The 12,336-nt window shown below is 42.4% G+C and overlaps 1 protein-coding gene across 3 annotated transcripts in view; it reads right to left on the reverse strand.

Moving 5' to 3' along the window:
* Positions 1-12,336, reverse strand: part of ABCB5 (ATP binding cassette subfamily B member 5) — a 50,445-nt gene that overhangs the window by 12,453 nt on the left and 25,656 nt on the right. For all 3 annotated transcript variants that reach the window (XM_083578479.1, XM_083578477.1, XM_083578478.1), the window contains exons 11-17: positions 11,693-11,806; positions 9,628-9,738; positions 9,155-9,280; positions 7,251-7,454; positions 4,502-4,672; positions 2,840-3,001; positions 1,140-1,397 (exon numbers count right to left, since the gene is read on the reverse strand). In XM_083578479.1, coding sequence (XP_083434605.1) covers positions 1,140-1,397; positions 2,840-3,001; positions 4,502-4,672; positions 7,251-7,454; positions 9,155-9,280; positions 9,628-9,738; positions 11,693-11,806 — 1,146 coding nt within the window. The remainder of the gene's footprint in view (positions 1-1,139; positions 1,398-2,839; positions 3,002-4,501; positions 4,673-7,250; positions 7,455-9,154; positions 9,281-9,627; positions 9,739-11,692; positions 11,807-12,336) is intronic.

Raw genomic sequence — 12,336 nt, forward strand, 5'->3', positions numbered from 1 at the left:
TGCCTTTATTTTTGAAAGCGCTAAATATTTTTTTCTGCATTTATCACTGCCTATTTAATAATAATGGAAACTTTCCACTGTTATAAGAGTCCTTCAGGAAGTGGGTGGAGAAATTCCTGCTGGCACTGCGTGAACCCACCTCTGGCCTATGCTTCAAATTTGCAGAATTGCTTTGTTCAGAGTCCAGCCATGGAAAAGAAAGATACATTTGGACTGAATGTAATGAAGGCACTTCCAGGTTGACTACTCATGTGCCAGAAAACCCTACATGTTAGACAGTCCCCACCATACCAATGCTGGTTATGCATCAGCCAGGGAGCAGGCCCACCATCATTTAGGGGAAGAACATCCCCTGCATGGTCCTCCTTGTTCCTACACACATTCAAACTGACCCCTGTAGAGAGTTAATGAAAGATTATCTCTGAGTGATAGTGTCAGGGACTGGGCAGAGGAGCAATGGTGGAGACTGACTCCCCAGCCTGACCCTTCCAGAGAAGAGGAAGCCAGTTCAGATTTACAACAGGGGTTCGAGGGAGGTCAGAGCTCAGCGGAAGAGGAGGGGGAAAGTTGGGAAATAATGGGAGAGGAGGAGAAGGCAGAGCCAGAGCAGCAGCTGGCTGACATGTTATCACTAGAAAGCATTCCAGACCCACCATCTCCCAGAACCCAGCGAGCCTTAAAAGTAGGAGAGCAAAGAGCTTGAAGACAGATGGCACTAAGCAGCATGATGCTGATGACGAATGAGGAAGTGGGAGAGAAGGGTGTGTGTGGAGATTTACTCGGGACAACGCCATTATCTGAGAGGCTGGGTTCCAAAGCCTCTCTCTGTAAATACTGAATAAAAAGCGGATGCTAAGAAACTTTTCCTTGTCTTTGTACGTTCCTGGCAACCGGCTGTAGAAGTTGCTTGCAGCCGCCTGACAGATAGAGACTTTATATTTAAACCTCAGCCAACATACATGCACCAATAAAAAGAATATGGATTATGGAGTTCATGAAAGCTGAAACTGAACAGTAGTCAGGTCTAGCATGATGTATAAGAAACACAATGCACTACCATCTTAACAAAAATGGAATGTTCTGTTCTAAATTTTATGCTATTCTCACAAGACATGTTAAGAATTAATCTTAGCACCAACCACTTTCTTCTTCTTCCCTTTCTTCTTCCTCCTCCTCTTCCTCTTCTTCCTGTCAGAATATCTTTTCGTAGAAGCTCTACTGAGGCTGCGTTTACGGAAGCTTCCTCCCTTAGCTATTTCTGTGCCACCAACAGGATTTTCCAAGACACTGGATTCCACGTCATTTAGATAATCATCCTCAGAGTTGTCGTCATCTTCCTCAGTCTCAAAATCTGTTTCTTCTACTGTTTCATCGCTTTGATCATCTCCACCATAGCACTAAGGTAAAAAGGAATTAGTCATTCCGAAGAAAATTCATTACCCATGGAAAATATCATGAGAAACGTATTTAATTACTATGTACAATGATTAAATCTCTGTACACAGAAAAGCATGTGGCGTATTCTGAAGTGGCGCAATTCCAGATTTTTTGGGTGGTAGTGTCATTTTTGGGTTCCATTCCAAAACTAGTTGCCCAAGAGATATTCAATAAAAGGATTCTAGCATAGTCTTTCTTTTGATACATGAAGGTTTTCCCCTTTTTTAAACGTGCAATGAGTTTTTGACAAGAGTATTTAAACAGGCTCTCACACTTCTGCTCTGAAACCTATGGAACCTGTACTACGTGCTTTTCCTGAACATGTAGAGCACCTCTAACTGAAAAGTACTTGCCTATTTCTATCAATGAAAGTGGAATTAAAATAAATAAGAGTACCCAGTACAGTAGTTCTCAGAAACAGACAGAGACAGAAGAAAGCACCAGTTCTGTCTGTAACTTTGCTTGGGTGTCATCTGGGCAGATGGGTAGAAATAACCCTTTTAAGGCTGAGGGCTATACTTACGCATGGTCAACTTTCTGGGGCCCTATGTCAAAGTTGGCGTGGCCAAATGATTGGGTTGGTTTTTTTAGCAACAATTTTTGTGGGGTATTCTGAGCATCACAGAATCACAGCAGGGGACTCATGGGAATCATCAGTAAAGAAGGGGGGTAGGATTATTATTATTATGAAAAATGGACATTTGGGGTGCCACAAGAAACATTTTAGTATTGTGGCATTACAGTGGCTTTCAGCATTTGAGGCATAGGTTTTCAGGACCCACCTTATTTTTTATGGTTGTAAGTGTGAAGGGCAGGAAATAACTAACTAACTAAAACTAACTAACTAACTCCCATTTTAAAAAAAGACAATGGGGAGGGTCTGGGCCCTCTCTTCAAAAAACCTTTTGCATGACCTGATACGACCCATAGGTCATGGGTTAGCCATCCCTGATATATATGAATTCTTTGTTATGTTACACTAGAGAAGCAAACAACATTTGGCAAAGACAAACATGTGTTGTTTCTCTTGAGTATCCCCTTTTTTGTGCAAATTAGCTTTTAACCACCACTGCTGTGCCCACCAAGCGTGAATGCTTAGCTGTTTCAAGCTCCTTCACTCAACACAGGGAATATAATTGGGTGAAAAGGCAAACCCAAATGGTAGGTGCAATAGCATGATATAAACCTTACAAAAGTGGCCCATTGCAATTGTTTCGCTTCTTTGGCAACCTGCCAACTTTCCCAACACTCTTAACTCTGTGCAAAGGATCTCTAGTCTCTCACCTGCCTGCCACCTGCGTACTTCCATGCTTCACCTGGTCCAACCTCTTTCTCTGAGTTCCCATTATGCTGACCCATGGGTTTAGCATGATGTGCAAACTGGGCCATGATGGCTCATTACCTGCTGCATTACAAGTGCATAGTAGACTCCCTTATGTGCCATGAGCTCGTCATGGGTCCCCTGTTCAACAACGACACCTTTCTCAAAGCCAGCAATAATGTCAGCTGTCCTGATGGTGGAGAGTCTGTGAGCAATCACGATGGTGGTTCGCCCAGTTCTGGCCTTGAGGGGGGGGGGAAGGGTGGAAGAAGGTAAACATTTTTGTATACACAAACACAAGAAACATACCGTATTTTTTGCTCTATAAGACTCACTTTTTCCCTCCTAAAAAGTAAGGGGAAATGTGTGTGTGTGTGTTATGGAGCGAATGCAGGCTGCGCAGCTATCCCAGAAGCCAGAACAGCAAGAGGGATTGCTGCTTTCACTGTGCAGCGATCCCTCTTGCTGTTCTGGCTTCTGAGATCCAGAATATTTTTTTTTCTTGTTTTCCTCCTCCAAAAACTAGGTGCGTCTTGTGGTCTGGTGCGTCTTATAGAGCGAAAAATACAGTATACACAAGAAACTTTGTTCATCTGACATCTGCACACAGAATGTCTAAAAGGAGGAGTCCCAGAGATTATTTATTTACTACCAATAACATAAATCCAACAATTCTATTAATCACCTCTTATATTTAACTAGATTGTTATAATTATAATTCATCTCTCCCATTTGATTTCCATTCAATGTATTTTCGGCACATGATTAGACATATCATTATTGCTGTTTCCTCAACCGATTTAGCATTTCCTTTACAGATTTCACATTATCATCTAAGTGTTGGCTAAATTAACATGGTTAACACTACAGTACACCAAGTCTCACTGCTTTGGCATCTTGCATTTTTGTTTGTTTTTATTTAAATATTTTAAAATCACCCATAAGGGGGTGGGGAATCCAAGGTGGTATACAACCTAAAAACACAGTATAATAAAAACACTAAACATATAAGTAAAAGCTGGTTGGCAAAAGAACCTCAGGTTTGGAAGCTCTGTCTAAATAATATTTTTCAAGGGTTGTGGCATATCCTTAAGGCCAAACTCTAATTGGCCTAGGATATGTGTAATGGTTCTAGGGGTTGCTTGTGCGTAAGTTGTCGCGACTCCTGGCTGGGTTACCTGGGTGAACCCTTTCTGTCCGGACAGCCACCCATCCGTGGCTGTCTCAATCGCTGGCAGAATCCGTCAGTGGGCGTTTCTTGAACTTCTTCCAGCAAAGAAGTTCTTTGACGCCTAGTCTCCTCCTACTCTCCCTGCGCGGAAGTCTTCTGCGCAGGGAGGGTGTGGGCAGCGGAGGACCCGTGCTCTCCCCGCTGGTCTCTGGCGAGGAGTCCTGGAGCCCCCTCGCCGATTCCCCCATCTGCCCCCCTTCTCCACTGGTGCTATGCTGATTTCCTTCCCCAGCAGATGGGCTGCCTCTCTCCCTACTGGGACCCTCTCCGGCATCCCTCTGGAGCCTTCCCTCCGCCTCTGGCTCCGATGGCAGTTCCCTGACAGTATGCCTCAAGGAACTTCAGTTTTTAAACTGTAGCTCAGTTGGTTAAATTGTGGTGCTGGTAACGCCAAGGTTGCAGGTTCGATCCCCGTATGGGACAGCTGCATATTCCTGCATTGCAGGGGGTTGGACTAGATGATCCTCAGGGTCCCTTCCAACGCTACAATTCTATGATAACAGACTATTTACCTTATCAAGTGCTGCTTGCACTATGGATTCGCTTTGATTATCCAGAGCAGAGGTAGCTTCATCCAGCAACAGGATCTTGGGGTTCCTGGCTAGGGCACGAGCAATTGCTATACGTTGTTTCTGCCCTCCACTCAGCTGAGCGCCCCTTTCGCCAACCATGGTGTCAAATTTCTGGGAAGCACAGAAATCAGACTGAATCACATTAGAGTTTCTACTCTTAGTTACAAACAAGAAAAGGCGATGCTGCGTAGAAGTAACACTCTACAGCCAAACACAAAACATTCAGTAACATTCAGCAAAGGAGCTTTCGTTTCTGTTTTCAGGGTACCATACCTCATGAGCATGGGTAGGCAAACAAAGGCCCGGGGGCCAGATCCAGCCCAATCGCCTTCTAAATCCGGCCCATGGACAGTCCAGGAATCAGTGTGTTTTTACATTAGTAGAATGTGTCCTTTTATTTAAAATGCATCTCTGGGTTATTTGTGGGGCCTGTCTGGTTTATTTACATGAGTAGAATGTGTGCTTTTATTTGAAATGCATCTCTGGGTTATTTGTGGGGCATAGGAATTCATTCTCCCCCCCTTCAAAATATAGTCCAGCCCCACACAAGGTCTGAGGGATAGTGGACTGGCCCCCTACTGAAAAAGTTTGCTGACCCCTGCTCATAAGCATAAGGACTTATTACTTGCAGCACAGATGGTGCTAATAACAGATTTATCTGTAAATATCTGGGACACGGGTGGCGCTGTGGGTTAAACCACTGAGCCTAGGGCTTGCTGATCAGAAGGTTGGTGGTTCGAATCCTCGTGATGGGGTGAGCTCCCATTGCTTGGTCCCTGCTCCTGTCAACCTAGCAGTTCAAAAACACGAAGTGCAAGTAGATAAATAGGTATCGCTCTGGCGGGAAGGCAAACGGCATTTCCGTGCGCTGCTCTGGTTCACCAGAAGTGGCTTAGTCATGCTGGCCACATGACCCGGAAGCTGTACGCCGGCTCCCTCGGCCATTAAAGCAAGATGAGTGCCGCAACCGCAGAGTGGGTCATGACTGGACCTAATGGCCAGGGGTCTCTTTACCTTTATATCAGGGACAGATTTAGCTAACAATACCTGGAAACATTCCCAATGGAGAGAAGAAGGGGCGAAAGAATGCTATGTTGGCACTCCAGTAATAAAATGGGTTTCTTCATTTGTGTGAGCAGTCTAAATAATTTGGTTAGCTATTCACCTTGGATTCATCAGTGTGTCCTGTAAGATTGAATATGCCATTTGCTAAGAATAAGTTTTCTATTATCAAAAGGAAGCAAAGGTTTGTTTGACTGGAGCCATCTCAATGATTAACCACACTTAGACAATGACTCATCTAAGGCACACATTTGAAGAGGACTGGGTATCCAGAAAACATAGGAACAAAGAATTTGATTTAAGAAGCTTTCTGAAGCATATCTGTGATAATAATAAATATGCATGCAATCAGTAATTTAACAGTTTGCCTATAGAATCTGTGTAAGCCAAAGGTCGTTCCAGCAAAGAAAAAGAGAGAAAATGGTGGTCATTATTAAAGAAACACTTTAATTATAAGTATGCATTGTTTCATGAGTAATGAATCTAAGAGAAGTGACTCAGAATCTGGAAAGGGAACAGGAAGTGTGGGAGAGGGTGCTCTTCCTTATCTCAGCTTGCTGAGATCAGACTCGTATGAGCACACCTAAAATTGAAGAAAGATTACTTTGGAAGCTTTGGTTGTTGTTTGCATGCAAAAGCTCTGCTGGTGAGGTTTTGCAGAGCAGCAGGGCACTGCCCCATCTGCAGCTCAAGGTGTTTGTGGCTGAGGGGGTGTGTGTGAGAGAAAATAGCTGCTTACCCGGCTCTAGGTGGGCAGTGCTTGTGGCCTCTCGTGGGCTACCCTCCATTCCCAGAGTAGTGAGGAGTCACCTCCCAGTGGCCAGCCATTGTAAATTCCCCAGCCAAGCACACTGCAGGGCAGGATAGCCTGCCAAGACTAAAGATTAAACTGCCAGTGGTTGGGCTCAATCATGCGATGGCAGTAAGAGTGGTTCCTGGACTGACTCCCCCAAATGCCCTGTTTTGGACCAGTGACAGGAGGCCAGTTTAGCTTCAGAGCTGAGCAGAGGGGCATTTCCACTCACTCCAGTGCCTCCTCCCACAGCCAGATGTACAGCTATGTTGTTGTTTTAAAAAAAGAAAAATTCTTTGTCCATCTACTGGAGTGAAAAACAATTAGCAATACAGTCATACCTCTTGTTATGTTCAGTTCAGGTTATGTCTTTTCAGGCTGCGTGCCGCGGTGACCTGGAAGTACTGGAAACAGTTACTTCCGGGTTTCACAGCTTGCGCATGTGCAGACGCGCAAAATGACGTCATGTGCATGCGCAGAAGTGGTGAATTGTGACCCATGCATGCGCAGACACGGGCTGCATTCTGTTCAGGTTGCGAACAGGGCTCCGGAACGGATCCCGTTCGCAACCAGAGGTACCACTGTACAGTTGTACCTTGGTTCTCGAACAGAATGTGTCCCGAACAGGAGCGTTCTGCAGCCAATCAGAAGCTACGGCAGACGGAACACCCACTTCCAGGTTTCGATTGTTCGGGAGCCGATTTGTTCGGGAGTCAAGGTGTTTGAGATCCAAGGTACGACTGTAGTTTAAAAGCTGACACGTGTAAATCCTTGCACATGTAGGAACGAAGTTCTCCAGATTGTAACAGAGAATATGACAGTTCAGGTACTCACATCAGGAAGTTTGGATATGAAGTCGTAAGCATTAGCTTCTTTTGCTGCTTGCTCAATGTCAGCATCAGTAACATCCTCTCTGCCGTAGCGGATGTTGCCTGCTATCGTAGTAGCAAACAATACGGGTTCCTGGCTTACAATGCCAATGTTTTCTCTCATCCACTTGAGATTGAGTGTCCGGATATCGTGTCCATCTATGGTTATCTGGGATAAAGATGTAGCAATTTGTAAGAGGTCACAAAAGCAGGTTTTAAAATGGGTGTAGTTAATAGCTACATTCAGATAAAATTTCTTAGATAACTTGTAACTTTACAGATGATGCAGGGATAAATATACTTCAATAAGCTATAGTTTTCCATTACATCTGAACCACAAAACTGTGGTTATTTGCTTTTAAAGAAGTCTGGATATGAAACTATGATTTAAAGTTGGCGTCAGATCCAGACTTGTTTGGAAACCACTGACCACAGTTTCCTAGTTCGAGCATAACAGATGACTTCTCGGTTTGTTTACTCAATTGCAAAGGGAGGGTGAAGAGGGGAAATGATGTTTGTTCATATCTTATTATGATTGCTTGAATGCAGCCTATTTCATTAAGGGAAAAGCAAGCTAAAATGTTGACACATACGTACATACATACTTGCCCTGGCCAAATCTTATGAACCTTCTTAATATGAACTTTTTGTATTTAGGCAATTAGTTTCAATAAGAGTTGTATACTGTATATTGACTTGAGACTACAGTAGGTCATGAAGGTAAAAAAACGGGCAACAAAATCAAAAAGAGAACAAGGCATTGCTAAGAAAAGCAAAAACTACAAATTGGGAGTTGGAAGTGGGATTAGATAAAGCCAGAGACAATTTAGAATAACTTCAGCAAGAAATATGCAGGAGAAATTCAAAACTTAGAGGGGTCCTGGTAGGCTTGCAGAGAAGGAATGTGGTAGCTTTCTTAAATGAACATTTAGCACAATATATATATAATTAGATCAGCTCTGATTCAATAATATAAAGGTAGCATTCAGGCTGGGTGCTAGCCAAATATGGATAATATTTCCAAGTTACATTATGGTCAAGTTTATTAGTTTATGAGAATAAGAGGCCATTAACTATTTTAACTAGGTGGGTGAAAAATTATCAACCGAAGGCCATGATATTGAAATATTATCTATATCCATACTGATGTTCTTATTAAACAAAGGGAGTTTAAATTTCCAAGTTATCAATTAAGGAATAAAAAAATTAAATAAAGATGGGGCATTCTGTTTAGACTTTCAATAAGGACAATGACTGACAGTTAAAACTATTGAAGAGCTACATGAGATGGAAGGGAATCTTGAGTTGACATTTTCAAAGGTTGAAAATAATCCAAATTCATGGCCCAAAACTAAAGATGGAGATCAGACAGCAGAAAGAGTAAATGTCAAGGATTGAGGGAAGGAACCAGCTTCATATAAGGGCACAACAGATTTGGGCAAAAAAGAACGTCAAGTAAAGGAAGGCCAAATAATCAAATAATTCAGAGAATTTCTAAGATTAATTTTAACAAAAATATTATCTGCGTAGAGTATAATATCAAAAATATAGTCATGTATGTATATATGTATAATATATATAAATGAAAATATTAATAGTATTTTTTTGGGGGGGGGAATCATTTGTGACCATTTTTATTCTGTTGAAATAATATGTAAACTAGATGACCAGAAGCAGGAAGCACAGACTAAGAATTGCTCTTAAATTTAGTGAAAGTATTTAAAATGGGATTTCTTAACACAGTGGCAAAAGCACAGATGAATTTCTTACAGCAATGACTTCCAACCAAATATTTCAGTGCTTTTTCATATAGCAAGCTGCAACTTGTGACATTGAAAATTGAACAGCTATGGTCCCGTCAAAACATACCTCTCCTTCAGCGGGATCGTAGAATCTCTGCAATAGCTGAATTGTAGTGCTTTTCCCACAGCCACTGGAACCGACAAGAGCAATAGTTTTCCCAGGCTCAATTTTTAAGCTCAGACCTTTGAGAATCTGGAATTATTCACAAACATTTAAACATTTAAAACACAATGAAATAAAACAACAACAACCCAGAGATCACAGAGACCTTCAGGGTGATTTGATCGATGAACAACATCCTAAAAATGAAACATGTTAACAGAGACATGGTTGCTGTATCTGAAAAACACACGTTGTGTTCTGAATGCAAACACTTGATTTAGTTGCTCATCTTTTTATTTTGTTAAACAACAGCAATCCTGGTGATATATTTTAACAAAACCTATCAGCACTTATTTGGACACGCAGTAAATTTTAATGCACATTCCTTAAATACCCGAAACTACCAAAAAGGAAAAAAAGAAAAAAGAAAAGCTTACTTGAGTATCAGGCCTTGAGGGATAGCTGAAACAGATGTCTTTGAATTCAATCTCTCCTCGCAGTTTGTCTGGCCTGAACCCCTCACTGGAACTGCTATCTATGGGGCGCGGCTGGAAAGGAAATTGGAAGTAAGATACATTTCTGTAACTGTGGGATAACACAGGCATGTTCTTCATTTTATGTCTAATGATAAACAAACAGGCCATTTCACTCTTTAAAGTACTGCATGACTCTCTTTTCTTTCAAAAGGGCTGTATTTCTGGAAACCAGAATTGCCATTTCAGATGGCGGGGAGCAGGATTCACAATGAAGTTCAAAGATCACAACTTGCATAATATACTTATGAAAAATAAAGTGGTGAAAAAGCCGGTTTGCTGCAGCTACTTTATTTTAACACCTCATAAATAAATATATGAGTGCTCCTGAGGAATGAAGGGACACGGGTGGCACTGTGGGTTAAACCACAGAGCCTAGGACTTGCCGATCAGAAGGTCAGCGGTTCGAATCCCTGCGACGGGGTGAGCTCCCATTGCTCGGTGCCTGCTCCTGCCAACCTAGCAGTTCGAAAGCACATCAAAGTGCAAGTAGATCAATAGGTACCGCTCCGGCGGGAAGGTCAACGGCGTTTCCGTGCGCTGCTCTGGTTCACCAGAAGCGGCTTAGTCATGTTGGCCACATGACCCGGAAGCTGTACGCTGGCTCCCTCAGCCAACAAAGCGAGATGAGCGCCACAACTCCAGAGTCGGCCACGACTGGACCTAATGGTCAGGGGTCCCTTTACCTTTACCTTGTACCTGAGGAATGATTATTTGTGGGCTAAAGTACAAGGCTGAGGTGATTCCTTTCTTGTTAGCATGGTGTAGTGGTTAGAGTTCTGGATTAAGACTGGGGAGGCCCATGTTCAAATCCTCACTTGGCCATGAAGCTCACTGGCTGACCTTGGGGCAGTCATTTTCTCTCAGCCTGGCCTACCCCAAAGAGTTGTTGTGAAGATAAAAGCTGTATTTTGTGAGAATTGTGTATTAGGGCGGTTCATAAAAAAACTTTTTTTTTAAAAAATGCCTGCTCCAAAGCTCTTATCTTACTACACTAGGGATTATATAGCTATATCTGAAATTTCATGCATATCAGTTGATATCTTGACCCTGCTGCAATGAATTGAAATTTCAGCCTTCACGACATAGGAAAATGGCCAAGTAAACAGCTATTTTCGTGGAGGAGGGTCAAGATATTAACTGATATGCATGAAATTTCAGCTATAGCTATATAATCCCTAGTGTAGTAAGATAAGACCTTTGGAGCAGGCATTTTTTTTTAAAAAAAGTTTTTAATGAACCGCCTTATTGTGTATGCCAGTTTGACATAGCTGTCAACGTTTCCCTTTTTTAAGGGAAATTCCCTTATTCTGAACAGGATTCCTCGCAAGAAAAGGGAAAAGTTGACAGCTATGCAATTTGAGGTGCTTCCAGGAAAGCCCCTACCAGTAGCTTGGCTATCCAAATTGCAGTGAGCAGCAAGAAGGCGGCAAATGTAGAATGCTGTTGCTCACTTTCCTTCCTGGTGCTGAGTGTTGCTGCCAGTTCCTGAAAGGGGCAAGGAGCTCAGCACAGCAGCAGAAATGTTACCGTATATTGCTGCTGAGTTCCCTGTGTCTCACTCCTCTCTCTCAGAAATCAGCAGTGATGCTTGGCATCGGGAAGGTGAGCCAGCAATGCCATCCTACCTGAGCCGCCTTGTTGACCATTGCGTTTCTCGAGCCCTGAGAATTTCTCAGTGCTATAGTTGCACACAATCCATCTGTAAACACATCATTAAATCTTGTTATCCCACATGTCGCCCAAACTGGTTGCATTTTTTCTGTTTTAAAGCCATAACTATAAAGGGATAGTAATGGGTTTGTTTGTTTGTTTGTTTTAAAATCCAATTTTTCCCATATTTGCAATGCTAATTCAAGAAATGGCTTAGGATAATTCATAACCTTCTATAAGAGCCTGTGTGATACTAAGGTAATTAGTTAATTAGATGATTACAGCAGTCATATTATACATCCCAGCCAATAAATACCTTCCTGATAATACTAAAGACTTCATAGGCTGCTCCTCGAGCATTGGCCACACTCTCCAAATTTGGGGAGGCTTGTCCAATGGAAAATGCACCAATAATCACAGAAAAGAACACCTACAGTGAGGAAATGGTTGAAATAATTAGCATTTGAAAACTAGGGATTTGCCATCAGTTAATGCAGTACCACAACAATTACAACTGCAATTCTATGCCTGGAAGTAAACCTCACTGAACACATGCAACTTACCTCCAAGTTAACATGACTTTTTAATTTTGTTTACAGCAGAATCACTTTTACAAACATTTCTCCCCTCTCTCAAGTTTTTTCACCTATTAAAAACCTCCTATGTAGTCTAGTTATTGTGTCCAATGGAAACAGCAGTTAAATTGCTCAGTCTGTAGTGCACGTGACTTGAACTCAGCGCCATGGGTTCAAAACCCACACTGGGCAAAAGGATTCCTGCATTGCAAGGGGGTTGGACAAGATGACCCTCGCGTTCCCTTCCAACTCTACAATTCTGTGATTCTAAGAGTGCATAGTATGGTTATTTCTGCAAACAGGTGGAGCGGTTGATTGACTTAGCTCTGATAGAGGCACCTCTGTCTCGATTATTTTATCAAGAGGTGCCACTTCAGGGAGGAAA

This window comes from Podarcis filfolensis (assembly GCF_964270895.1).
Source record: "Podarcis filfolensis genome assembly, chromosome: 12".
In the NCBI taxonomy this organism is placed as follows: domain Eukaryota; kingdom Metazoa; phylum Chordata; class Lepidosauria; order Squamata; family Lacertidae; genus Podarcis; species Podarcis filfolensis.